The following is a 27,576-nucleotide window of genomic DNA, read 5'->3' as shown; positions in this document are numbered from 1 at the left end:
GCAGTCACTGTTAGTAAAAATTGTGTTGGTCCTTCAGACTTCAGAATCAATCAAAGATGTGACACAAGATGTCGATATTATTTTATCAAAATAACAAGAAAATTCATCATGTTTAAATTTAATTTAATTAAATCATGTTTAAATTTAATTAAATTAAAAAATACTGCAATTTCCATTAAGGAAATTTTACTTCGTTTCAAAAATCCCTTGTCTTGTTTTTGAAGTGGTTTCAAACAATCTCGGGAACCTCTTTTGTTCTGTTTTTGAAGTAGTTTGAAAGAATTTCGGAGATCCGTTGTCTTGCTTCAAGTAATTTGAAAGAATTTCGGGGACCATTTGTGTGTAGTTTGGGGGGTCTCAAGAACCCCTTTTGTTTGAGTCAATCTCGGGGGCGCCTTGTGTTTTGTTTTCGAAGTAATTTGAAAGAATTTGGAGATTCCTTATCTTGAATTTGAAGTGGTTTGAAAGAATCTTGGGGATCTCTCGTCTCGTTTTTGAAGTAATCTGAAAGCCTCTCTCGCAGACCCCTAATATTTTGTATTTAGAGTAATTTGAATTTGAAAGACTCTCGGCCCTTGTGTCTCGTTTTCGAAGTAGTTTGAATGAATTCGGGGACCCCTTGTGCCTGGTTTTTAAAGTAGTTAGAAGAATCCCGGAGATCCCTTTTGATTTGTTTTTTAAAGTACATGGTTTAAAAAAATCTTGGGGATTCCTTGTCTTGTTTTTGCAGTAATTTGAAAAAATCTTGGACAGTTGAACACCCCTTCTGTTTTGTTGCTGAAGTGGTTTAAAAAAACTTCGAGGACCCCTTGTGTCTCCTTTTTGAAGTAGTTTAAAAGAATGAGGGGACCATTTTTGTTCTGTTTTAGAAGTATTTTGAAAACATCTTGGGGATCTCTTGTGTTGTTTTTGAAGTATTTTGAAAGAATCTCGGGGGTCACTTGTGTTTTGTTTTTGAAGTAGTTTAAAAGAATCTTGGGAACCCTTCGTGCCTGGTTATTGAAGTAGTTTGAAGGATCTCGGTGACCCCTTTTGTTTTGTAGTAGTAGTTGGGGATCCCATGTCTTGTTGTTGAAGTAATTTGAAAGAATTTCTGGAACCCCCCGACATTATTTTAAACTACTTCAAAAAGTAGTTTAAAATAATGTCGGGGACCACTTTTGTTTTGTTTATGAAATATTTTGAAAGAATCTCGGTGACCCCTTGTGTTTTGTTTTTGAAGTAGTTTGAAAGACTTTCGGAAATCCCGTTTTGTTTTTGAAGTCGTTTGAAAGAATCTCTGCGATCTCTTTTGTTTTCATTTGTTTCCGAAGTAATTTAAAAGAATCTCGAGAAATCCTTGTCTTGTTTTTGAAGTTATTAGAATGAATCTCGGGGACTCCTTCTGTTTTATTTTTTGAAGTAGTTTGAAAGAATCTTGGAGATTCCTTGTCTTGTTTTTGAAGAAACTTGAAAGAAACACAAGCACCTCTTGTGTATTGTTTTGAAGTACATAATTTAAAAGAATCTTGGGGACCGTTTGTGTCTGTATATTAAAGTAGTTTGAAAGAATCTCTGAGATCTTTCGTGCCTGGTTTTTGAAGTAATTTAAAGGGCGAAGGACGAAAAAAGGACGAAGGACGAAAAGGGCGATGGGCGAAAAAAGGACGAAGGACAAAAAAGACTAAAGACGAAAAGGACAAAGTACCAAAAGGGTGAAGGACGAAAAGGGTGAAGGATGAAGAACGAAGAAAGGATGAAGGACGAAGGACGAAAAGGACGAAGGACAAAAAGACTAAAGACGAAAAGGACAAAGGACGAAAAGGACGAAGGACGAAGAACGAAAAGAACGAAGGACGAAAAAAGGACGAAGGACAAAAAGGACTAAAGACGAAAAGGACAAAGTACCAAAAGGGTGAAGGACGAAAAGGACGAAGGACGAAAAGAGCGAAGGACGAAATAAGGACGAAGGACGAAAAGGACTAAAGATGAAAAGAACGAAGGTCGTAAAGGACCAAGGACGAAAAAAAGACGAAGGACAAAAAGAACTAAAGACGAAAAGGACAAACTACGAAAAGGGCGAAGGACGAAAATGACGAAGGACGAAGGACGAAAATGACGAAGGAGGAAGGACGAAAAGGACAAAGTACGAAAAGGACGTAGGACGAAAAGGACGAAGGACGAAAAGGACGAAGGACGAAAAAAGGACGAAGGACAAAAAAGACTAAAGACGAAAAGGACAAATTACCAAAAGGGTGAAGGACGAAAGGGCCTAAGGGCGAAGGACGAAAAGGACGAATGATGAAGAAAGGAGGAAGGACGAAAGACGAAAAGGACTAAAGATGAAAAGAACGGAGGACGCAAAGGACCCAAGGACGAAAAAAAGACGAAGGACAAAAAGAACTAAAGACGAAAAGGACAAATAACGAAAAGGGTGAAGGACGAAAAGGGCGAAGGACGAAAAGGACGGAGGACGAAAAGGACTAAGGACGAAAAAGACGAAGGACAAAAAGGACCAAAGACGAAAAGGACAAAGTACGAAAAAGGTGAAGGACGAATAGAACGAAGGACGAAAAGGGCGAAGGACGAAAAGGACGAAGGACGAAAAGGACGAAGGACGGAAAGGACTAAAGACGAAAAGAACGAAAGACGCAAAGGACGAAGGACGAAAAATGGACGAAGGACGAAAAGGGCGAAGGACGAAAATGACGAGGGACGAAAAGGGCCATGGACGAAAAAAGGACGAAGGACGAAATTGACGAAAGATGAAGAACGAAGAAAGGACGAAGGACGAAAAAAGCACGAAGGACAAAAACCACCAAACACGAAAAGGGTGAAGGACGAAAAGGACGAAGGACGAAAAGGACGCAAAGGACGAAAAATGAAAAAAGGACGAAGGACGAAAAAAGGACGAAGGACGAAAAGGACGGAGGACGAAGGACGAAAAGGGCGAAAGACGAAAAGGGTGAAGGACGAAAAGGATGAAGGACTACAATGACGAAGGACGAAAAGGGCCATGGACAAAAAAAGGACGAAGGACGAAATTGACGAAGGATGAAGAACGAAGAAAGGACGAAAGACGAAAAAAGCACGAAGGACAAAAACGACTAAAGACGAAAAGGGTGAAGGACGAAAAGGGCGAAGGACGAAAAGGACCAAGGACGAAAAGGACGCAAAGGACGAAAAACGAAAAAAGGACGAAGGACGAAAATGACGAAGGACAAAAAAAGGACGAAGGACGAAAAAGACGAAGGATGAAGAACGAAGAAAGGACAAAGGACGAAGGACAAAAAGTACTAAAGACGAAAAGGAGGAATTACGCAAAGGACGAAAGACGAAAAAAGGACGAAGGACAAAAAGGACTAAAGACGAAAAGGACAAAGTACGAAAAGGGTGAAGGACGAAAAGGGCGAAGGACGAAAGACGAAAAGGACTAAAGACGAAAAGGACGAAGTAATATCAAAGAATTTCGAGCACTCCTTGTGTTTCATTTTTGAAGTAGTTTCAAAGAATTTTAAGGACCATTTGTTGAAGTAATTTAAAAGAGTGTCGTACACCACTTTTGTTTTAATTATGAAATATTTTGAAAGAGTTTCAGAAACCCCGTGTCTTGTTTTTGAAGTGGCTTTGAAGAACCTCGGGGACCCCTTTTGTTTTGTTTTGTTTTTGAAGTAGTTTAAAAGAATCTTTTGGATTCCATGTCTTGTTTTGGAAGTGATTTGAAAGAATGTTGAGATCCCTTATCTTGTCAAGTAATTTTAAAAAAATCTCGAAGTCCCGTAATTAGGGGCGGATGGAACATGATAATCCGGCGCCTGAATGGCCGAAATTTTATTTCATTTAAAAGTGTATAAAATTTTTTTGTTGCTTTAAATACCACAAATTGGTCCATGTTGAACTTGAATCCATCTGGTTGCTTATCTGCATATCGTCGCCTTATCCACGACAATGTGGTACACAATAGAGAGAAATTTCCTTGCCGTTTTGAGGTAAGCGATGCATCTTCACCCAAATTGCCCTTTAATTGGTACTACCACAATCTATTTTTGTTAGAGTCTTAATTAATTTTGTTATTTTCGTACCACATTGATGACTATTTAAATACGTGTTATACAGGATTTTAGAGCTTAGCGAAATTGTCGTTATCGTGATCCTGTGAACTAATGCCCAGAGAGAAATATCCTGGGAATTAAGAGCTTGGACGTCGTGTTGTTGTGAGCAAACGAATTTTGTCCGAGTTATTTAAATTCTAGAGGAAATTCGAATCGCGCTGATTAGAGAATTATGGAGAAGAGTTAAATTTATTCAGAGTTAGTTGTTGTACCACAGTTGTGTGTTTTGGAGCAATTTTGAAATGTTTGTACTCCCAGAGTAGCGAAACTCGCTTTATGTATAACTAATTTAACTGCAAACATAAATTTAAATTCTGCGTAGAAAACCGTTCTCTGATATTTGATATTTTTTATTGTTGAAGGAAATTATTAATGTGTGTTTCTGGTTGACAGTAACACGCTGATATAATATTTCGTTTAGGTCGAGCTCGTTTTTGGCAAATGACGTCACTAATTTTGTTTTTAATTGGGTGTAAACAGCCGTCGGTTCGAAGTTGTAGCGGCGTTCAACTACCAGTAAATTTTCGCATTTTGAAGGCGTTTTCCTATTAGTAGCAGCACTCCCGAAGCGGAAAACTTAGAATTCCGCACGGCACAAAACGTCTATCTACCAAATAAGAAAACTCTTTTAAGGTAATTAAGAATTGACAAAGTGAGCAAGAACAATCGATAGGAAATGTAATGGCAAAACTGAAGTCTTAGTAATCCTACACCCACCGGGAATTGGTTTGTAAGATAAAAGACCTCTAACTCCTACACTGAAAAACGTTTGAAATGGTTGATGTCGTGTACGAATCTGTAAAGCAGCTTAGGTGAGAATATTTTAGTAATAATTACATGTTTCATCGTTTGCGAGATTTTCAGGAAAACTTGGAATACGTTCACGCTTTTAAATAAATTTTTGATATCTTTAGCACCTACACGTGCTTGTTTGATCTTTGTCGAAGTAATTTCAGTACTTAACGGAGTTTGCGTCTTGGTGAACTTTACACCTACTCATTACCGTAATTTCATCCACACTTGCTCACCTTAAATGTATAAATTGTAAAATGAGAAAATGTTTCTCTGGACGCATTTTCCGTCCAGACGACCGGATTGTTCTAAGTGTTTCCTGGAAAGGATTTCCTTGGAGAGTCGAGTGTTGACTTCTTTTTTGTCTCCGGACGCGTTCGACCCGAAAAAGCCTTCGCGAAAATTAGTTACCGCTGCTATTAAATAGCTTTCCACAAAAACTTTTAAAACGCATAGTTAAGTGGCGGACGTGGTTAGTGTACAAAAAAGACTATATTCAACAACTGTTGCTTTTGTGGGCTTTTATGATTTTTAAGAGCCAGTGGAGAGTTGGAGTAACACATGGCGCAAAACGAAATATCAAAACAACTACATAAACGTATTTTATAGCCATCGTCATGAATAAAAGATGTCTTCCCTGGAGATCGATTTGGCTTTTGGGTTCGCTCGAAAAAAGAGCTACTGTTATCACTATTAATTAAAAATACATTGAGGCTGCCGTAATTTCGTGAAAATGATGAGGCAACTATTTTATGTAGCATAAAGTGGGAAGTTGTTTTGCACAGATGGCGTGAGAGGTCTTGTAGCTTGAGAAAATACACTTATCGATCCAAAAGGAATAAGAAAATAGACCCGTTAAAGTTTCCATAATACATTTTCTCTGGTCGTTTGGTTTTATAGGCGATGTGGACAATTTGTACTTTAATGCACTTTAAATGTTAAATGTCAAAAAAAGGATAATTTGTGCTATCGATTTTTATTCGCCGGAAAATGTCGGTGTGCGGTTATATTGTATCTACGTGTGTGTTATGTCAATGCGACGTAATGATAATGGAAGAACCGATACGTAAATGTACGACGCGTGGAACGTTCCAAAAACGGTCTGACACGTCTTATACAAGGCATTTAGTTTCAGGATATTGTAGCCCAGTTAGGAAATAGTCATTCTCTTTTTTGTGTTGATCTTTGAGAAATATAGACTTCCATGTGTGGAGAGAAATAAGAGGATTTTCTTGTTAGTTCGTAAACTTTCGAGAAAAGATTGAAACTCGAACACTTGACAAATCTCACTTCTTTGTAACATAAGTTCGTCTTACTACGGAAAATCAGGTATTATTCAATTCGGTTTTTAATCAAATAATAATTTCCGGTGGCTGTTATTGGTGCGCATATGTAAGAAAAAAAAATGTGGCGTTAGTTTTAAGACGAATCTATTTTATTCTAATCCGACCAAGTATTATCTGTACCCAGCAGCGAGAAGTGTTCTCCGCCTCCTCCTTGCGAGTTTCTATAATCTCATAAACACTTAGGTATATAAAATAAAATCGACAACGACTAAAATTTCCTGGTTTAAGTTTTGAATTGGAAACGAGAACTTCATGAGATGATGTACATACCCTAGAGTGTCTTTTTTTATTAGGGGTAGATTTTAGGTGGAATGTAGTATTTTTACTTCCCCCTGTTTGATCGTTCGCTCTGTGGAAGCAGTGATCGTATGAGTTCCCCAAAATTGTTTTTCCCATATTGACACCCATATCGTGATTAATTAAGCGATTACCACTCTTATCTCCCCCTATATTAAAATATTTAATATAGTGTGGGTGGGTTGATTGTAACTCATTCGGTGATGAAAAAACAAGTGAGAAGTCAGCTTTCGAACACCCTTGAGAACGCTAAAGCCCTATATAGACGAAGTGATCAACATGATGCAACAGACTCGCAGGAGAGACCCCAGACGTTGTGGTGGATTGGGTGCAATTGGTCTGTTGGTTTTTGTTGGTGTTGTGATAGCTGTAACTCGGTATTATTGGTACTAGAGCTACTTCTGGGCAACTGGAACTAGTACAACTGTGTCTATGATGTTTAAGAATTAGTTTTTATTTGGATATGTTTTAGTCTGTGTAAGTTTTTAAGGTTACACTTGTTTCATTTTTTGGGTTTTATATAATCTCATTGTTTAGTTTTATTCGAAAAAAAAATTCTATATATGTAGATATAAAAAAAATGTATTCGTTTTTAGAACTGGTTAATAAAACAGATTGGACATGACATTAGTGACAAATTGACGTCATTGGTTTTATTAATCATACGATTGAGTATCGATCAGATGGTGGTTAACCACTGGATCGTATACAAAACAATATATTGTAGTACTTGTTAACATAAAACTGAACAATATTAAGAGTAATCACTGGAATAAAGAGGGGATGGGTGGGCCGGGCTATTGCTTGCTTATAAAAGTCTCTGAAAGAAAAAGTTAAACTTAGCCCCGCCCACCCAGCCGTTCAATATTTTTTTTTCTTTTGAAATAAGGAATAAATCTTATAGTAAATACTTGGTCTTTTTTTTCTCTTTTTAGCATCCTAACTCCGCCCACCCACCTTCCCCGCCACCATGTAAGTGGTTAATTTTAGCTGGTCTAAATGAAAAGTGAGTCTTATACTCAACGGAACTAAAATCGTCAATGAGAAAAGTGCGAGTAGGCGGAGCTAGTACTTACTTGCTAAGATAAGACTGTTTGTAGCAGATTACATACTTTCCAAGAAAATATGGGGTGGGTGGGCGGGGCTAGTACTTGTAAATAAGACTGAACGATACAGTAATGACTGGACCGAAGAGAGGGTGGGAGGATGGGGCTATTTCTTGCATATAAAAAACTTTGTAGGAAAAAGTTAAACTTAGCCCCGCCCACCCACCCTGCCTCCATTTTAGGGATTCATTTTATCTGGTCTGATTGAAAGGTGGGTCGTATACTCAACAGAAATAAAATCTCCAATGAGAAAAGCGCGAGAGGGTGAAGTTAATACCTGCTAACATAAGATTGATTTTTGATAAATGACACACCCCCAAAGTAAACAACGGGTGGGTGGGTGGGGCTGATATTCGCTGAGATAAGACTAATTGTAGCAGATGATATACTTTCTAAGAAAATAGGGGGCGGGTGGGTGGAGCTAGTACTTGTTAAGATAAGACTGATTGTGGCAAATGACGTACCCTCTAAAAAAGTGAAGGGTGTATGGGCGGAACAAAAATTTGCTGAGATTAGGCTGAACAGTAGTAAGAGTAGTGACTGCAATGATGAGCGGGTGGGTGGGTGGGGCTATTGCTTGCTTACAAAAGACTCTATAGGAAAATTTTAACCTTAGCCCCGCCCACCCACCCGTTTTTTTTTCTTTTGAAATCAGCAATAAACCTCGTAGCAAATGCTTGTTAAAATGAGAAAAACGCGAGAGGGTGGAGCTAATACTTGTTCAGAAAAGATTGATTTTTGGTAAATGACATACCCCCTAAATAAATAAAGGGCGGGTGGGTGGGGCTAGTATTCGTTAAGATAAGAATGACTGTAGCAGATGACATACTTTCTAAGAAAATAGAGGGCGGGTGGGTGGGGTTATACTTGTTAAGATTAAGACTGATTGTGGCAAATGACATACTCTCTAAGAAAGTGAAGGGTGTATGGGCGGGACTAAAATTTGCTGAACAATAGTAAGATTAGTGACTGCAATGAAGAGCGGGTGGTTGGGTGGGGCTAGTGCTTGCTTACAAAAAACTCAGTAGGAAAAATTTAAACTTAGCCCCGCCCACCCACCCTGTCTCAATTTTAGGGATTCATTTTAAGGTGGGTCCTATATTCAACAGAAATAACATCGCGAATGAGAAAAGCGCAAGAGGGTGGAGCTAATACTTGCTAAGATAAGACTGATTTTTGATAAATGACACACCCCCAAAGTAAACAACGGGTGGGTGGGTGGGGTTAATATTCGCTCAGGTAGGACTAATTGTAGCAGATGATATACTTCCTAAGAAAATAGGGGGCGGGTGGGTGGAGCCAGTACTTGTTAAGATAAGACTGATTGTATATATATTGTATATTTACCATTTCAAAATACTGAAGTTAAAAAGAACACAAGTATTTCATGTAAACAAACTTTAAAGAGCAAAAGTTTATTTCAGATTCTAGGTTTAGATAGAAGAACTGATTTGTTTAACAAATGGAGGTCCTATTTTAAAAATTTTCATTTGTTTTTTTCATACGTATATTTTCTGCATTGTAATTGCTGTTTAAATTATATAAAATAGCACAATACTCCTGTACTTGTGGCTTATGAAGACGCCTTGATTGATTATCGTTGGTGTCGATCTGATGGGCTAAATTTCCAAGAAGATATTGTCCCTGGAGTACGAAAAAACAGACCTCTTCGCGGGTTTCTATAATCTCATAAACACTTCGATATATGGAATAAAATCGACAAGAACTAAAATTTCCAGGTTTGAAAGTTTTGAATTGGAAATGAGAACTTTATGAAATAATGTACACACCCTAGAATTATTTTTTTTAACTGAATAAACTTATCACGGGTATTAATTTTTACTTCCCCCTTTATTGACCGTCCGCTACGTGCATGCACTGATCGTATGAGTTCCCCAAAATTATTTTCCCCATATTGACACCCATATCGTGTTTAATTAAACGATAAACACTTATCTCCCCATATATTAAAATATTTAATATAGTGTGGGTTCATTGTAACTCATTCGGCGATGAAAAAACAAGTGAGAAGCGAGCTTTCGATCACCCTTGAGGACGCTCAAGCCGATGTTGACGAAGTGATCAACATAATGCAAGCTAATGTAGAAAAAGTGATTCAAAGGGATGCCAATTTGCCGGAGTTGTATGCCAAAGCTGTTGCTTTGGATGAGGCTGGTAAAGGTTTTGTGCAACAGACTCACAGGATCAATCGCAAGTATTGGTGGAAAGATGTCAGAGTTATAGCTGCATTGGGTGTAGCTGTTGTGGTGTTCGTTACTGTTGTTGCGGTGGTTATAACTACGTCGATTGCCACTAGGGCTGAGTCGAGTGACGCCACTTCCGGGCAAGCGTCGACTGGAACTAGTACAACTGTGTCTATGATGTTAAAGAATTAGTTTTTATTTGGATATGTTTTTAGTGTGTGTAAGTTTTTTAAGGTTATACTTGTTTTGTTACTGGGTTTTATATAACCGCATTGTTTAGTTTCAATATATGTAGATATGAAAAATATGTATTCGTTTTTAGAACTGGTTAATAAAACAGATTGGACTTGAAATAAGTGACAAATTGACGTCATTGATTTTATTAATCATACAATTGAGTGTCGATCAGATGGTGGTACCACTAGATCATATACAGAAATATAAATTATTCACCATTTCAGAATACTGAATTTAAAAACAACACAAGTATTTCGTGTAAACAAACTTCAGTGAGCAAAAGTTTATTTTAGATTCTAGATTTAGATAAAAGAACTGATTTTAGAAATTTTAATTTGTTATAGATGTATATTTTCGGCATTGTAATTGCTGTTTAAATTTTATAAAATAGCAATACTCCTATACTTGTGGCTTATGAATCCGCCTTGATTGATTATTATCGTCGGTGTAGATCTGATCGGCCACTTTTTACTTCCCAAGGAAACATTGTAATAGAGTCCCCTGGACTACGAAAAAACACATCTCCCGTTTCCGTCTGTCTGTCCGGCGTCTGTGTCTATTCTTGTTAGACTAATAATCTCCGAAGCTACCGCAACGATTGTTGTCAAATTTTACATGTGCATTATGTCCACTGGGAACTTTACAAAGTGGTACCCTATGGTACTATATACTAATGTTTTATTATTATTATTATTACTGTTATTTTGAGTTTTGCCAGACACATTGGCGTCTTAAAAACCTTGGTGAAATGTTATTGGACAGAATTTCCCCGCCCCTGAAGTACAATAAATCATATCCAGGTTTTTTGAAAAATTACAAAATGTGATTTTGCGAATTTTTTTTATGAAAATCGCTATAAGTTGAAATAAGATATGTATACAATGTTAAAAGTAAAATGTGAAGCAGTGTGCTACGCATATGTTTCAAATGAGTTTTTCCTTTACACAACCTTGTGATGACGTCATCAACATTTTTGCAATGACACGTATATCACTTTAGATAGGTGCAATATATTACTAGTAACTTATTGTATTCCCAAATTTTCGGGAAATTGGAGTGAGCCGTTCCAGATTAAATAAATTACAATGGGACACAGTCCGCATAAGTGAGGTCAAACTGTAATATGTTTCAAACAAATAGCCAACAGGAAAACCTGTTTTATCATTATCAGTGTCTCATTACACGTAATTTCGTATCTACGTTAACAAGAAATTAAATTTGATTGGTTTTGTCTCCTCAAAAGAGAGGATAGGACAAATTTTATTAATTAAGCACAATGGAGCAAAACGGGCCGAAAAAGGAGTATGCTGAGCGTATGTTTTAAGTGAATTTTTCCGTAACCAAAAATACAACATACTAGTCACAGCGCTAAAAAAAAGATACGGTCAAATTTGACTCGAACGTGAGACCCACAGATCCGAAAATTTGATATTTGAGAAAATTTGGCGATTTAGGGAAAAAACTTAAAATGGATTCGTACACCACAAATGTAGGAGTTATTAAATCATTTTATTTTCGAATTCTTTGAGATGACGTCATGTTGGTGATCATATTTTTAGTATTCATACAAAATTTGACAACAATCGGTCCATTAATTTCGGAGACTATCTGTTTAATAAAAATCGACACAGACAGACAAGCAGACGACAGACATACGGACACGGGAGACCACTTTTTTCGTACTCTTGGGGTCATCAAACTTGAGAAAACATGAAACTGGCAAGTCCCCCGATGAACTCGATTACTATAATTTCTTAGTTTACGCTCGGGAAGTAAAAAGATACTTTCATTTAATATTTATGTATGTATTTTTTATGCTTGTGTTAATTTTTTAGGAAAATTTGTTGCATTTGTAACTAACATCCTGTATATGTGAAATGTAATATGTGTATTCCCGCGGCACAATCCGGCACTGTTAAACTGTATAAAATAACGTTGTTCTACATGTGTCGTTTATGAATCCGTTTTGAGTTTCTATCGGAAATATCCAGATTTTTGGGAAAAAAAATCCAAATTTAATAACATTTTGCAATATAATTTTGATCTGCAAAACCTTTGAAATTTTGCAGACATTTTAAAGTTATGGTAAGTTTTTAATCGAAATATATATGTTTACCACCACCCACCCCCAATTAATGACGTCACCAATCCAAAAAGTGCAAAATAGGACGAGGTTGTGGTTTATCATTGCTTTCAAATTTTTTAGAATTGCTTATACAGGGTGAAAAATAATGAATGATTCAGTTTATATTATTGATTAAATCAGGAACGGCTCAGTCCATTTTTTCCAAAATTTTGGAAGACAATACTGTTACTATCCAATTTGTTGTACGTGCCTTTGCAAAAATGGTAATGACGTCATCACAAAATTTTGCGTAGGAAAAACTCATAAAATTCGCGAAATCAAATTTTACCATTTTTCGTTTTTGGCCCCCTTTTTGCTGTAATCTTTTTTTGCATTTTTTTCCATCTCCTCTCGCATTTTTTGTGGATTTTTTGTGTTTACAAAAAAAAATTGATTATTTTGTAGACTTCTGTTGCTATTTTTTCTCCTCTGCTTTTATAGCTTTTGTTGCAAACTTTTTGTCACTTTTTTGTAGTGTTCTTTTATCTTTTTTTTTGTAATTTGTTGGCGTCTTTTTTGACTCCCTTCATTAGTCGTATTTTTTGTCGCGGTTTTTTGGCCTCCTTTTTCATGACTTTTATAGCGGCCTTTTACTTACTTTTTATAAAATGTTTTGTCCGCTATTTTCGAATTTTTGTAATCTTTTTGGAGTCTTCTAATGATCGCATTTTTGGCTTTTTTTGATTCGTTTTCATCGCTTTTTTTGGTCGCCCATTTTTTTCATATTTTTCATAGAATTGTGTTGTCGTGTTTTTTATTCTCTTTTCTGTGGCGCTTTTTTACGTAATTTGTCGCCCTTTTCTTATTTTTCTTCTCCTTGTTAAAAAATTGATCATCATAAAAATTTATTATGAAAAACTCACGTGAATCACACCTAAACAATACTTCGTTACCTCTAGTAACAATCCATACCTATTTTTGTTTTAACTTTTAGAGGTCATCGTAAAAAATAAAATCGCAAAACAAGATTTAATAATTTATTCAAGAATAACTCGAATAATTTTTTAGGTCACTATATCGTCGCCTGAGAACTTGTTTGATCTACAGACCAGAACGCACTCATGCCAACATCGACTCTAAGCGATTTATCTATAAGCCGACTTTCGTTAGAGCTGCTCTGATACACATCCACTACGAAGAACTAACCCGTTTCGACCATCTGGTCGGACTTTACATTTCGAATTGTATTATCAAATGGCAGAACGCTCACCAAAATTTATCTCGAACAATGAAATGACATAATCTCCAACTTTTACACTAGTAGATGTATTGTAAATTTTTTATCCTTATGGTTTATGAATCCGTGTTGAGATATACCTTAGATGTCAAGATTTTTGGAAAAAATCAACATTTTCCAATTTATAGTTATTGGAAGCATGTTAAATCTTTAGTCGAAATTTACCCGTTGATGCTGCCATCTTATAATTTTGTCGATTAAATGTTATTTAAATGTTAAAAAGTAGCATAGTCCTGAACTTGTGACTTTTAATTACATTATTGAGATTATTCGGCTTTTCGATTTCTCGATTTTTCAACATTTCAACTTTAGATGTTTCAATTTTTCAGTATTTCAATTTTGGAGATTTCCCATTTATCCATTCTTCAAATTTTCGGTTTCTCCATTTTTTTATTTTTCGATTTTTCAATTTTCCGATGTTTCAATAATACAATTTCTCAATTTTTATCCTCTTCAATTTTACGATTTTGATTTTTCAATTTTTGAATTTTTCAAATTTTGACGTTTCTAAATTTTCAGTTTTCCGATTTCTGAAGTAATCTTTTTTTTATTTTCCCATTTCTTCCCAAAGTTTCGATTTCTCAGGTTTTTGATTTTTAAATTTTTCGATTTTTTAAGCTTACGATTTTTCGACTTCTGAATTTACAGATTTTCAGTTTTTCGTTTTTTAAACTTTAGATTTCTCAATTTTTCGGCTGTTTTATATTTCGATTTCTCAATTTTTCAACTTTTCAATATTTTAATTTTTCAATTTTCGGCATTTTTAAAATTCTCGATTTTCCATCTTTTTTTTACTTTTCGATTTTCCAATTTTTCGATGTTTCGATTTTTCAGTTTCTCGATTTTTAACTTTTAAATTTTCCAATTTTTATTTTTTTTTTTATCATGTTTGAATTATTTATTATTGCTAAAAGTAAAAGTAAAAAATAACTACCAAAATTGTGACTAAAAATATGCAAACATGAATAGAAAATAGAACACATTGCTGCTAAAACATAAAAATAACTGTACTTTCCCAAAATTATGACGTTTTGTTAGTATCAAACACAATTAAAGCATTAATTCTTAGTTAAACAAAAAAATAGGTGCATGTCAAAATCGAGTGAAACTATTTCCCGCAGAAATTCTGGACGCTTAGAGTCAACATTGGCCTGAGCGCGCTCCGGTCTGTGGATCAAACAAGTTCTCGGGCGACGATATTTTGACGACAGTTTCGACATTTTTGAGTGACGTATCAAATTTATGACGTCATCCCTATTTTGGTAAATTGCAGCTCCGTTGAACACAATATAATAAAAAAATTAATAAATTGTCATCTAGTGAATAAAAACACCAAATAATAAAAATGTGTCTTAACAAATCACAGTAAGTCTTTATATCATATCACTGTAAAAAATTTATGACGTCATCAATTGGTTTTCAATTAACAGCTTTATTGATTCGACCGATATCTCAAACGACCATAGCAAACTGGATAATGGACAACAATTTGCGATGATTAAATGAAACAAATGTCGCAAAAAAAGACATCGGCAATGGACAAACAAATTAATCAGATTAGGCCGTTTTTTAAATCCGTTTTATTACAATCGTATTTATAGCACGTTTTCGCAATCAGTAATTTAAGAGAGTATAGTTTAAACACTTCATCATTGTAAATTTATTTTTAAAATAATGATGCAGCTATTTGACACTTGATTTGACAGTTAGTTTACTTGTCAAACTGCATAAAGTGTTGCCAACATCATTATTTTAAAAATAAATTTCAAGACCAACTAGGGATCTTAGAACGCTCAAATTGAATCGCCTGAAGCTATAAAACCAACAAAAAATTTTGTGACTTTCCCAATTTTCGCCATGTTGTCAAAATTAAGGCAATCACGTGTTGACAGGTTATTTCCGACTACTGTAAACGTCGTCAACAAAACCGCCCCTTTTCCCACATCGTTATGGATTTACATCAAGAGGCAATGGCAGCTGTTGAATTGGCCTTAGATACACCTTGGGGACCCCCCGCGATGCCCGAATTACGTCCCAGAACCAGAAACAGGTAAATAACAGTAATTTAAAACAAATTAAGCAATTTAAATCAACAGAACAGCATAAATATCGCAGCCGAAACACCTCCTTGAAAATAGATTCTTCCACAATATTGTTGTGATTTCGTCGTTAAGCTCCTCGTATGTTATTGTAGCAGCATTATTAGGTAATTAAGGTAAATTAGAATTAATAAGTTGGAAATTGTTATATCGAGACGAGAGTCATCAAGTGGAGTCTTGTCATTACAACCGTCGCGAATCTCATTGTTTCCCTTGTATAATTCGCATTTCCATCAGAATGAATAATGTATAGGAAGTAATAATGATGATTGCTGTTTTAATATTAAGCGGTATCAACCCAGAGGAAAGTATTCGTTTTCCAGACGAGAACCGACGAGTATAAGGTTAGACTCTGGTGAAACGCTTTAATAATAACTTGGACATTGTTTTAGCTAGACTTTTCTAAAGTCACGTGTTCTATCGAACCTTTTCCAGAAGCGAATCCAACCCCGAGGGCCTCGGCACCATCCCCAGGCGCTGGATCAACCTGACCCGGACCTACGAGTCCATCCCCAAGCTGACCAAGGAGGCCAGCACCAGCATGGAGGACCTCTCCTTCGGGGTGTCCAGCGCGCCCGGCAGCGTCGTGCGCCCCAAGTCCATGTGCGTGCCCGACACGCGCTACTTTGACTTTCACTACGGTTCGGGTTCGAACGTTGCGAAAAGTGCGGGCGACGGCGACGACGGCCACAGGCGCCTGCGGGTGCGGAGGAACCCGGTGCAGAGGGCGGCGTCGAGGCTGTACCGGGCGAACGTCACTCTGCCGGTTGACAGCTCCAGGGAGTGCGTGGGACCCGAGTTCGTGGTGAGGGCGTCGCTGCCCAGTAAGCAGATTTGCATGCCCGACTTCAAAGGGCAAGCCAAGAAGCACGTCATCGTTATTATGTTGAATGGACAAAAACTGGATGTCCTGTGCAATCCGAATTCCACAACGGCGGGTCAACTGTTTGAGGTATGCGTTCAATCTGGATTGTCTCGCCGGAATTAATTGCTTCTATGTGGTTGATAAATATACGTGGCATTATGCCAAGCGATGGTGTTTTGTTCTGGGTTTGGGGCTTTGATGGAAACACCACGAGGGTCTGGTGTGCAAATGCGGAATGAGGTGTAGGTCATCGGTTGTGTCAGGAGTCTTGGAAAGGGGTTTAGTTACATATTCAGTCGTTCGTTGACGTAATTTTTTCGTTTGTTTTGTAATAAAATACGTGTCTGACGCGTATTCGCCCAAAATAAAATGGCTATATTAATCAGCATACTAAAATATATCAAATAGTAAATAGACAATAATAAGGCTTTTTCTGAGAAAGGCGATTTCACTTCGTGTGACTGCATAATGAATTCTATTTTTGGCTTGGAAAATTTAGTATTTCAAGTATACTTACTGGAACCGAGTGTTTTTTGCATTCTTGTTAAAAACAGCTGTTTAATTATTTATGAAACAGTTTAAATTATTCTTTGAATAAAGTTGACTACACTCACAGCGTTTTAAATTTTCCCAGTGCGTTTCTGGAAAATACGTGCTAGAAGAGCACAATCGCATTTTTTGTCAAATTGATTCCAGACTTTCCGAACAGACTGTACATTATGTAACCTTTTTATTTATCACCCACCAGTGAATAAACATTCTGAGAATTCATTTGTATAATGCGTTAGTATTCAAAATTCAACAGCGTTGGGATTTCCAAGTTAGAGGATGTTTTTAGTTTCTTGTGAGTTCTTTTTTAGGTGTTTTGTTTGCTTTTTATAAATGTTTTAATATAACGTGGTCAAAATAAGGAGTGTTCCACATAAATTATTGGAAACTACCAAATTATGCATTGACTCATTACTTCTACCAGATGGTGACGTAATGTTTTAAAAATTTGAAAAAAATAGCTTTATTATTGATAATTAATGATCTGTCGATAAGGTGCAGAATCAAATGATGAGTTTTGACTCTATTTCGATGCTCCGTGGAATACTAGTGGCGCCATCTGGCGAAATTGTTTGAAGCGTGGTTAGGAAATGGCACTGATTTTTTTTTTCTTTGGGATAATTAATAATTTGAATTTTTTTTTGGGATTTGAATAATGTGCGAAAGAATCATTGTTTATAAAGCAGTAAACACTTTTCGTGTTTTTTTTCTACGTAATTGGTAACATTGATTTTGTATTAATTAAGAATTAATAACTTTATTGCTGTGTTATCCTAAATCAGAATTTTTAATTAAAAAGACTTGAATTTAATGTAACTGATGATAATAATGGAACATGTTAATTAACACGGATAATAATACTGTTTATTACTTCTGCGTTCACTTAGCATAATTTGTAATAACTAAATTCCACTTTTTAGAGAAAGCAAGCAATATCGATCCTTACGCACCCTTGTTTTCGGCAAACGATATCCGTACATCTTATTCAAACAACAAACTTTGAAATAAAAAAACTAAAAGAGACAACTTGAAAGAAATTAGCTTCAGTTTTACTTATCGCAAAAAAAAACCACTAGAAATTTTATCATTTATCTAAAATTCTAGGACCCGGTTTACAGAAGCTCAATAACTATTTGATTGCGATTAAATTTTAACACGGCGTGAAAGTACCACGTGACCGACTCTACACCAATCAGACGTCGCCAAACGCCTCGTTAAATGCATGATAAACTTAAGCTCAGTTAAATTTTTTTATAAACTGACCCTAAGAAACTGGATTTATTGGATAGAGTTTCATAGACAAAATTAATGGTTTTTCGCATATACACAGAGAACAAAAAACCTGATCACAACAACCATGTATTTTTGAAAAGTAACGATTTTTCCAGAATCGATAAAATAAAAAATGGAAATTTTCGAGGTATGTATGCAAAAAATTTCATTTTCGAACTACAACAGAGTACCTCGTCGATCGTAATGTACGTATTTGCCAGAATTTCTTGAGAGTTTGACGACTTTTTTGACTGTTTTTTGAGCTTTTGAAATAATTGAACAAATCAATTTTTGACTTTTAGAAGTTATGTTAGACTTCATTTCTTCGAGAAAAGCAACGACTTTTCCAGATAAAATGAACAACGCCAATTTTCGAGGTATTGAAAAAATTCCATTTTCGAGTCAAATTTTTCAAAAAATTTTGGTCCAGAACTATCAACACGTAATGTTTTTCAGATCAGAGCCTTGATATGTATTTCCCCGAATTGTTTGAGTGTTTGACGACTTTTTTTGAGCTTTTGACATATTCTAAAAATCAATTTTCGACTTGTAGAAGTTATATTCAGCTTCATTTCTTCGAGAAAAACAACGCTAATGACGTCTACATAAAATGAAAAACAACAATTTTCGAGATATTTAAGAATTTCATTTTTAAAACAAATTTTTTGAAAATCTTTGACCAAGATTAAAAAATTCATTTTCGAACTGAATTCTTCGAAAAATTTGGTCCAGAATTATCAACACGTTATGCTTTTCAGATCAGCTTGTCGAAATGTATTTCCAAGAATTTTTGACTGCTTTTTGAGCTTTTGAGAGATTTCAAAAAATCAATTTTTGACTTGTAGAAGTTATATTCGGCTTCATTCCTTAGAGAAAAACATCGACTTTTCCAGATAAACACAACAATTTTCGAGGTCTTTAAAAAATTTCATTTTTAAAACAAATCTTTTAAAAATCGTGGTCTAGCATTCAAAAAATTTTATTTTCGAACCGAATTTTTTGGGAAATGTTGCTACAGAATCATCAACACGTAATGTTTTTCAGATCAGCTCGTCGAAATGTATTTGTGTGTTTGACGACTTTTTTGACTATTTGTTGAGCTTTTGAGATACTTTAAAAAATCAATTTTCGACTTGTAGAAGTTATATTTGGCTTCATTTCTTCGAGAAAAACAACGACCTTTCCAGATCAGCTCGCCGAAAGGTATTTCCCACAATTTTTTCAGAGTTTGACGACTGTTTTTACTTTTTTGAGCTTTAAGATATTTCAAAAAATCAATTTTCGACTTGTAGAAATTAATTCTAGTTCATTTCCTCAAGAAAACAATGACTTTTCAAGATGAAATGACACTTTTCGAGGTCTTTAAAAATTTTCATTTTAAAAAAAAAATTTTTTTAAATCTTGAACCAGGATTCAAAAAATTCATTTTTGGAACCGAATTTTTCTATAAATTTGGTCCAGAATCATCAACACATAATGTTTTTCAGATTAGCTTGTTGAAATATATTTCCTAGAATTATTTGAGAGTTTAACGACTCTTTTTACTGTTATTTAAGCTTTTGAGATACTTCAAGAAATCAATTTTCAACTTGTAGAAGTTATATTCGGATTCGTTTCTTCGAGAAAAACAACGACTTTTCCAGATCAAATGTAAAACGACAAGTTTCGAGGTATTTTTCAACAAATTTCTTGAAAATCTTGGTCCAATATTAAAAAAATTCATTTTTGAACCGATTTTTTCAAAAATTTTGGTCCCGAATCATAAACACGTAATATTTTTCAGATCAGCTAATCGACACGTTTTTCCCAAAATTTTTTTTGTTTGACAACTTTTTTTACTTTTTTGAGCTTTTTGAGAAAATTCAAAAAATCAATTTTCAACTTGTAGACATTATATTCGGCTTCGTTTCTTCGAGAAAAACAACGACTTTTCCAAATCAACTGAAAAACGACAATTTGCTAGATATTTTATAACAAATTTTTTGAAAATCTTGTTCCAGTATACAAAAAATTCATTTTCGGACCGATTTTTTTCGGAAATTTTGGTCCCGAATCATCAACACGTAATGTTTTTCAGATCAGCTAATCGACACGTTTTTCCCTAAATTTTTTGAGTTTGACAACTTTTCTTACTGTTATTTGAACTTTTGAGAAATTTCAAAAAATCAATTTTCGATTTGTAGACATTATATTCGGGTTCATTTCTTCGAGAAAAACAACGACTTTTCCAGATCAAATGAAAAAGGACAATTTTCGAGATATTTTAAAACAAATTTTTTGAAAATCTTGGTCCAGAATCATCAACACGTAATGTTTTTCAGATCAGCTCAGCGACAAGTATTTTCCAAAATTTTTTGAGTTTGACAACTTTTTTGACTGTTATTTGAGCTTTTGAGATACTTCAAAAAATCAATTTTCAACTTGTAGGAGTTATATTCGACTTTATTTCTTCGAGAAAAACAACGACTTTTCCAGATCAAATGTAAAACGACAATTTTCGAGGTATTTCAAAATTAATTATTTATTTTTTAATCTTTGTCCAGTATTCAAAAATGTAATTTCCGAATCGAATTTTTCATAAATTTTGGTCCAGAATCATCAACACGTAATATTTTCAGATCAGCTCGTCGACATGTATTTCCCAAAAATTTTTGAGTTTGACAACTTTTTTGACGGTTATTTGAGCTTCAAAAAATCAATTTTCAACTTGTAGAAGTTATATTCGACTTCATTTCTTCGAGAAAAACAACTTTTCCAGATCAAATGAAAAATGACAATTTTCGAGGTATTTTAAAACAATTTTTTTGAAAATCTTGGTCCAGTATTCAAAAATTTCATTTTCGAACCGATTTTTTCGGAAATTTTGGTCCAGAATCATCAACACGTAATGTTTTTCAGATCAGCTCGTCGACACGTATTTTCCAAAATTTTTTGAGTTTAACAACTTTTTTGACTGTTTTTTGAGCTTTTTGAGATACTTCAAAAATCAATTTTCAACTTGTAGAGGTTATATTCTACCTCATTTCTTCGAGAGAAACAACCACTTTTCCGGGTCAAATGTAAAACGACAATTTTCGAGGTATTTTAAAGCAATTTTTTTGAAAATCCTGGTCCAGTATTCAAAACTTTCATTTTCGAACCGATTTTTTCGGAAATTTTGGTCCAGAATCATCAACACGTATTGTTTTTTAGATCAGCTCATCGACACGTATTTTCCAAAATTTTTTGACTGTTTTTTGAACTTTTTGATAAATTTCAAAAAATCTATTTTCAACTTGCAGAAGTTATATTCGGATTCATTTCTTCGAGGAAAAGCAAGGACTTTTTTAGATTAAATGTAAATCGACAATTTTCTAAGTATTTTAAAGCAAATTCTTTGAAAATCTTGATCCAATATTCAAGAAATTCATTTCCGCACCTATTTTTTTGGAAATTTTTGTCCAGAATCATCAACACGTAATGTTTTTCAGATCAGCTCGTCGAGACGTATTTTCCAAAATTTTTTGAGTTTGACAACTTTTTTGACCGTTATTTGAACTTTTGAGATCCTTCAAAAAATCAGTTTTCAACTTGTAGAAGTTATATTTGGCTTTATTTCTTCGAAAAAAACAACGACTTTTCAGATCAAATAAAAAACGACAATTTTTGAGGTATTTCAAAACAATTTTTTTGAAAATCTTGGTCCAGGATTAAAAAAATTCATTTTCGAACCGAATTTTTCGGAAATTTTGGTCCAGAATCATCAACACGTAATATTTTTCAGATCAGCTCGTCGACACGTATTTCCCAAAATTTGTTGAATTTGGCAACTTTTTTTTTACTGTTTTTTGAGCTTTTTGAGATATTTCAAAAAATCAGTGTTCAACTTGTAGAAGTTATATTCGGGTTCATTTCTTCGAGAAAAACAACGACTTTCCAGATGAAATAAAAACGACAATTTTAGAGATATTTAAAACAAATTTTTTTTTAAATCTTGTTCCAGTATTCAAAAAATTCATTTCCGAACCGAATTTTTCGGAAATTATGGTCCAGAATCATCAACACCTAATGTTTTTCAGATCAGCTCGTCGACACGTTTTTCCCAAAATTTTTTTTTTGACAACTTTTTTGACTTTTTTGAGATATTTCTAGAAATCAATTTTCGACTTATAGGAATTATGTTCGGCTTCACTTCTTCGAGAAAAACAACGACTTTTCCAGATAAAATGAACAATACCAATTAATGAGGTATTTAAAAAATTTCATTTTCGAACCGAATTTTTCGGAAATTGTATCCAGAACCATCAACACGTAATGTTTTTCGAGTCAGCTCGTGGAAATGTATGTCCCAGAAATTTTTGAAGATGTTTATGAATGTTTTTACCGTTTTTCAAGCTTTTGAGATATTAAAAAAATTATAATTTTCGAACTAATTTTTTTGAAATCTTATTCCGGGACCATCAACACTTTTTTATTTCGAATCGACTAGTGAATGTGTTTTCCAGAATTTTTGACCGTTTTTCGACAACCTTTCGAACATTAACTGAAGACATTTTCTTGTAAATTTCGACTTGCAAAAATTTTTTCGAAATTTGACTGACAATTTTTGAGACATTTTCAGGGAATTTTACAAAAATCTCAATTTTTCAATTTCATTTTTAAACTGAATTTTCGAAACTCTTAGTCCTGACGGACAGCGCGTTATGTTTATCGCATCAACTGGTCGAAATGTATTTTCCAGAATTTTGTGAGAATTATCAAGCACTTTTTCAAAAATGTAAATTTTTCAATATTTTTCAGCTTTATTTCTTCGAAAATTCAACAAAATAAATGGCTTTGTCGCATATACAGAGAGAACAAAAAAAGCAGGACAACCATAGATTTTTGAAAGGTGGTCTGATCGTTGCATTTTCAATTATAATATAACAAGTGATATGATTATTATCGATAATATTTCGAGTGAAACCGAGCTGCAGATTCAACGAGTGCGAAGCACGAGTTGAATGTGCTGCTTCGGTTTCACGAGCCATATCTTCGATTATTAATCATATCACGAGTTATATTCAACATGAGAATATAATAAATGAACACATTTTTTGATAATAGAATTGATTTCGTCGTTTTGAGCTTGCCCCCAACGTTGGCAAGCCATAAAAGACAAAAAAAATTTATGACATTCTAAAATTTGTCAAATTTGACAGTTTTTAAATTTAGGTAGCATCAGACCACAATAAGGCAATAAAATTATTATCGCTGTGATAGACATGTAACTAAGGGCATGGACAAATTCTATTGGAAGAAATGGGGTCATGTGATCCATGAATTATATTCTCAGTTCAAAACTTTGACGTTATTCTGACAAGATGACAATGTTCAAAAATCAATAGTTTTCTTTGATCGTGTTTTTTATTACTCTCTCCGTACTTGATATATAGTACACACATATAACAGGTGTACAATAAAAAAAAATATTATTTCAATTGTTTACGGCGTGTAGAGAGAGTCAAAACTGACGGTTATTGAAAATGATAATTAACAAGAAAACAATGTTAGGTTAGAAAATTGTCGTAAACAGCAAAACTCACGCACTAGTTCTGAAAACAATTATTTCAAATCAAACGTCAATTATCTGTCAACCCGACTGCAATTAAGTCGGATAATAAAATCATCCGTGTTCTAAAATATATAATTACTCGTTAGTATTACATGCAGTATTTATCCATCGTTCCAAACTTTTAACCCCGTGAGCGCTAATCCTATTAAACTTTCACTGATAATCCCAAACAAACACGGTAAGCATTATCCATTACCTTATTATATTCATCGGAAATATTCAGAAAAATTATTACGTCACCAAAAGTAATAAAAATTTCATATTTAATTGCAAAATCGTTGCAAAACAAGACTGTTTTTTCAGATTTTCCGTTACTTTAATCTTACTCTTACCACATGTCCTCCGCCGCCAATCGATCAAACCCCAGTTAAAACTATGTTGCGCAATGCTCTGTTGATGACAGCACGTCTTGACTATATGTGTAGTCGGAGAGCACTCGAAGGAATTTTACCCACAGTGTAATGATAATGACCAACAAGAACCTGACCCGTCGGGGTACTTTTTTCCTTAACTGCATTACAATTCACAAAGCATGCCACCTCAGAATGGCACATCTAACGTTATTCCCGTAATTACAGGCCATCATTCAAAAAGAGCACATCGAGGAAAACTTCATGCTAGGCCTCTCGGCGCTGATAGCCGGCGATTTTGTGTTTTTACCGTCGGACACCAGAATCTGCAAGGCTGTGCAATCTAACAGTTCCCAAAATGCCGCCCTCACACTGTTCATGAGGGTGCGCTTCTTTTTGCCGAGTCTTCGGGGCATTAGAGGACCGCAGGCCCGCCATTTGCTCTACCTTCAGCTAAGAAGGTCGATTTTAGAACACCAATTACCGTGCTCGTTCTCGCAACTAATCGAGCTGGATGGACTCGCTCTGCAAGCCGAGTTTGGAGACTACAGTGAAAGGGTTGGTATAAATATTTTTTATATATGTAATAAGTTGTATTCTGTACGGTCGACAAAAGAATCAAGAAACTGAAATGAAAATTTTATGTGATACTAGTTCTAAAAACAGCGGTTTTGTTTCGTTTAGTGTGGCAAAATCCATATTATTGTAGTGTAGTAGTCATCGTCTGCTAGACGGAATCGGGGACCTTCTTTTTCACATTCTAGGAGCTACGAAACGTCGAGGAGATGTGAAATTAGCCATTCGTCAAATGGACTATTACAATACTGCTCTCTTTCGGGACGTAAAAATAAGCTAAACATAACTTTAAAAATTTTGCGGTCGGTAAAACTTCTCTGTGAGAGGAACTTCCGAGAATAATTGTTCAAAAATTCCAGTCGTAGAACACATAAATACTAACACAAAATCAGCATGAAATCCCTTTCCTTCTTTGAATTCACGATGGCATTTTCTTGCTGATGATTTTTCAAAGCGCATTAATGTTTAAAATTAAATCTTGTATACCGGGTGTCTGGAAAATGGTGGATTAACTCTTCAGTGCCTTATGTACGGGGGTTTCGGGGGTCCCAAAAAAACTAAAAAAAAAAACCTTTATGAAGTAGATTAACTACGAAAAAAACGTAATTTTATAAAAGAAAAATTTACAACACTGCACGCACCTAATGCGTAAATGCCCTCCAGCTTACTTTCTGATTTCTTAATAACGATGGTGACTGAAATTCATCTTTTATTTTTTTTTAACAAGGTCTTATTTTTCATTAATAAATAAAGCAAAAGAAAAATCCATTAAATCATAACCAACTAAACACTCGTGATGTTTCCAAATTTTGATCATTTTTTTTTAAAGTTAGTCATCAGTACTTGCTAAGATAAAACTGATTTTGGCAGATGACATACCCTCGAAAAAAGAGAGGGTGGGTGGGCGGGGCTAGTACCTGCTAAGATAAAACTGATTTTGGCAAATGAGATACTCTCTAAGAAAAGAGAGGGCGGGTGGGTGGGTTTAGTACCTGCTAAAATAAGACCGATTTTGGCAAATGACATACCCTCTAAGAAAAGAGAGGGCGGGTGAGTGGGGCTAGTACCTGCTAAGACTGATTTTGGCAAATGACATGGAAGTTTGGCTGTTTTTTGCACAATTTACACAAAACTAATTTTGTTTTATGTATGGGGGCTGCGGACTCAAGCAATTTTCGGTCTGAATAATTTTTATTTTGCCAACGTTTCGCCCCTATTGGTTTGGGTTTCCTATGAGAATCTCCATGATGTTAAATTTGATACACACTTCGCTGTGAGAGGAAGGTCTGAGAATAATTGTTAAAAATTCAAGTCGTAGACCACATAAATGGTAACACAAAATCAACCCTTTCCTTCTTTGAATTCGCAATGGTATTTATAATTTTTCAAAGCGCGGCAATGTTTAAAATTAAATCTTGTATATAGCAAATTACTATTTAAAAATTCCCAAATGAGAATCTTATTAATTTAAATAATAACTTAGGAAAAACCATCCATTTAGACATATAATTTAAAGTATTGTAAAATAAAACGTCTAGTTTTTAGAGATTTCAAGAAAAAAAGTAACAAAACATCCCAAATTTGTCGCTTACTATGACGGTGGATGTCCATCACAAACTGACATGTAACGATAGTCATGGCCAACTAAGATCTGACGTCCGCTGCACTTCTTACGGCCCGGTCGTAACATTTATGTCGAATTATGTACTTGGTGCTTAAGTCACTGATGACATAACATAGCTTCGCATGGGTAGCACACATATTCAACCCGGAGGTTGCATATGTGTTTGTTGTGTTGCATATAGAATGTCGGAAGGTTGGCTGTTTTTTTTTGTTTGTTTTTTTTTACTTTCCGAGCGTAAGCGAAGGAAGTATTGTAATCGAATCCATCGGACGAATGGTCACTTTTTTGCACAATTTACACAAAACTAATTTTGTTGCTTTATTCGGATTGCGGACTCAAGCAGTTTTCGGCTTTGTGTAATTTTATTCTACCAACGTTTCGCCCCTATTAGTTAGGGCTTCCTACGAGAATCACCATGATGTTAAATTCAATAAATCAAAATTAATCAAGATTACATCGTGAATCGAATTCCCCATCACATAAATAAAAAACGGGTTAAATATGGTCTAACTCATAATATGTCGCTTGGTACACACTTCGCTGTGAGAGGAAGGTCCGAATTAACGATTGCATTTTGTTACTGATAATTTCTCAAACGCATCACTGTTTAAAATTATATCTTGAATATGGAAAATTACTGTTTGAAAATTTCCAAAAGAGAATCTATTAAATTTAAATAACAATTTAGAAAATTCAAAATATATATCTCGCATGTATAATTTTGCTAATTTCTTCGTTGTTACAGTAGAAAATAAAAACGTCTAATTTCTAAAGATTTCGAGAAATAAAGTAACATTTTTTATCCCTTTTATGACGCAATGTGTGGAATTTCCGATCGTGACGTCGCCGTCGCGTTGTAATGCGTTGATGAACGAATTGTTAATTAAAATCCCCGTGATCTTTTTCTTACACACGGAGCTAGCGATGATTTTTTCTTGGTTAAATTTTTTCTAGTTTTGGTAATAATTTCGGAGGCTTTCACGGTCGGAATCCACACATGATCGTTTTCCGGGTTGGAACCGTGTAAATTGAGTTTTTGGGCTCAACGTTTCACACACTTTCGTAAGTGGCATCTTCAGGAGCAGTATGGTTGACCTACTGAGTTGCCGTGTTCTTTTGCCTTATTCTTAACCCTGCTCCTGAATATGCCACTTACGAAAGTGTGCGAAACGTTGAGCCCAAAAACTTAATTTACACGGTTCCTATGAGGATC

At 34.9% G+C, this 27,576-nt stretch overlaps 1 protein-coding gene across 2 annotated transcripts in view; it reads left to right on the top strand.

Moving 5' to 3' along the window:
- LOC135127121 (FERM and PDZ domain-containing protein 2-like) overlaps positions 1 to 27,576 on the top strand; it is a 238,274-nt gene that overhangs the window by 205,413 nt on the left and 5,285 nt on the right. For both annotated transcript variants that reach the window (XM_064053455.1, XM_064053456.1), the window contains 3 exons: positions 15,328 to 15,485; positions 15,970 to 16,486; positions 24,392 to 24,721. In XM_064053455.1, coding sequence (XP_063909525.1) covers positions 15,328 to 15,485; positions 15,970 to 16,486; positions 24,392 to 24,721 — 1,005 coding nt within the window. The remainder of the gene's footprint in view (positions 1 to 15,327; positions 15,486 to 15,969; positions 16,487 to 24,391; positions 24,722 to 27,576) is intronic.

Source organism: Zophobas morio, unplaced genomic scaffold, assembly GCF_036711695.1.
Source record: "Zophobas morio isolate AGI-343-1 ecotype UQ-CSIRO unplaced genomic scaffold, CSIRO_AGI_Zmor_V1 ptg000011l, whole genome shotgun sequence".
Taxonomy (NCBI): domain Eukaryota; kingdom Metazoa; phylum Arthropoda; class Insecta; order Coleoptera; family Tenebrionidae; genus Zophobas; species Zophobas morio.
The sequence above is the reverse complement of the archived record's forward strand: the minus strand, read 5'-3'. Positions and strand labels throughout refer to the sequence as shown.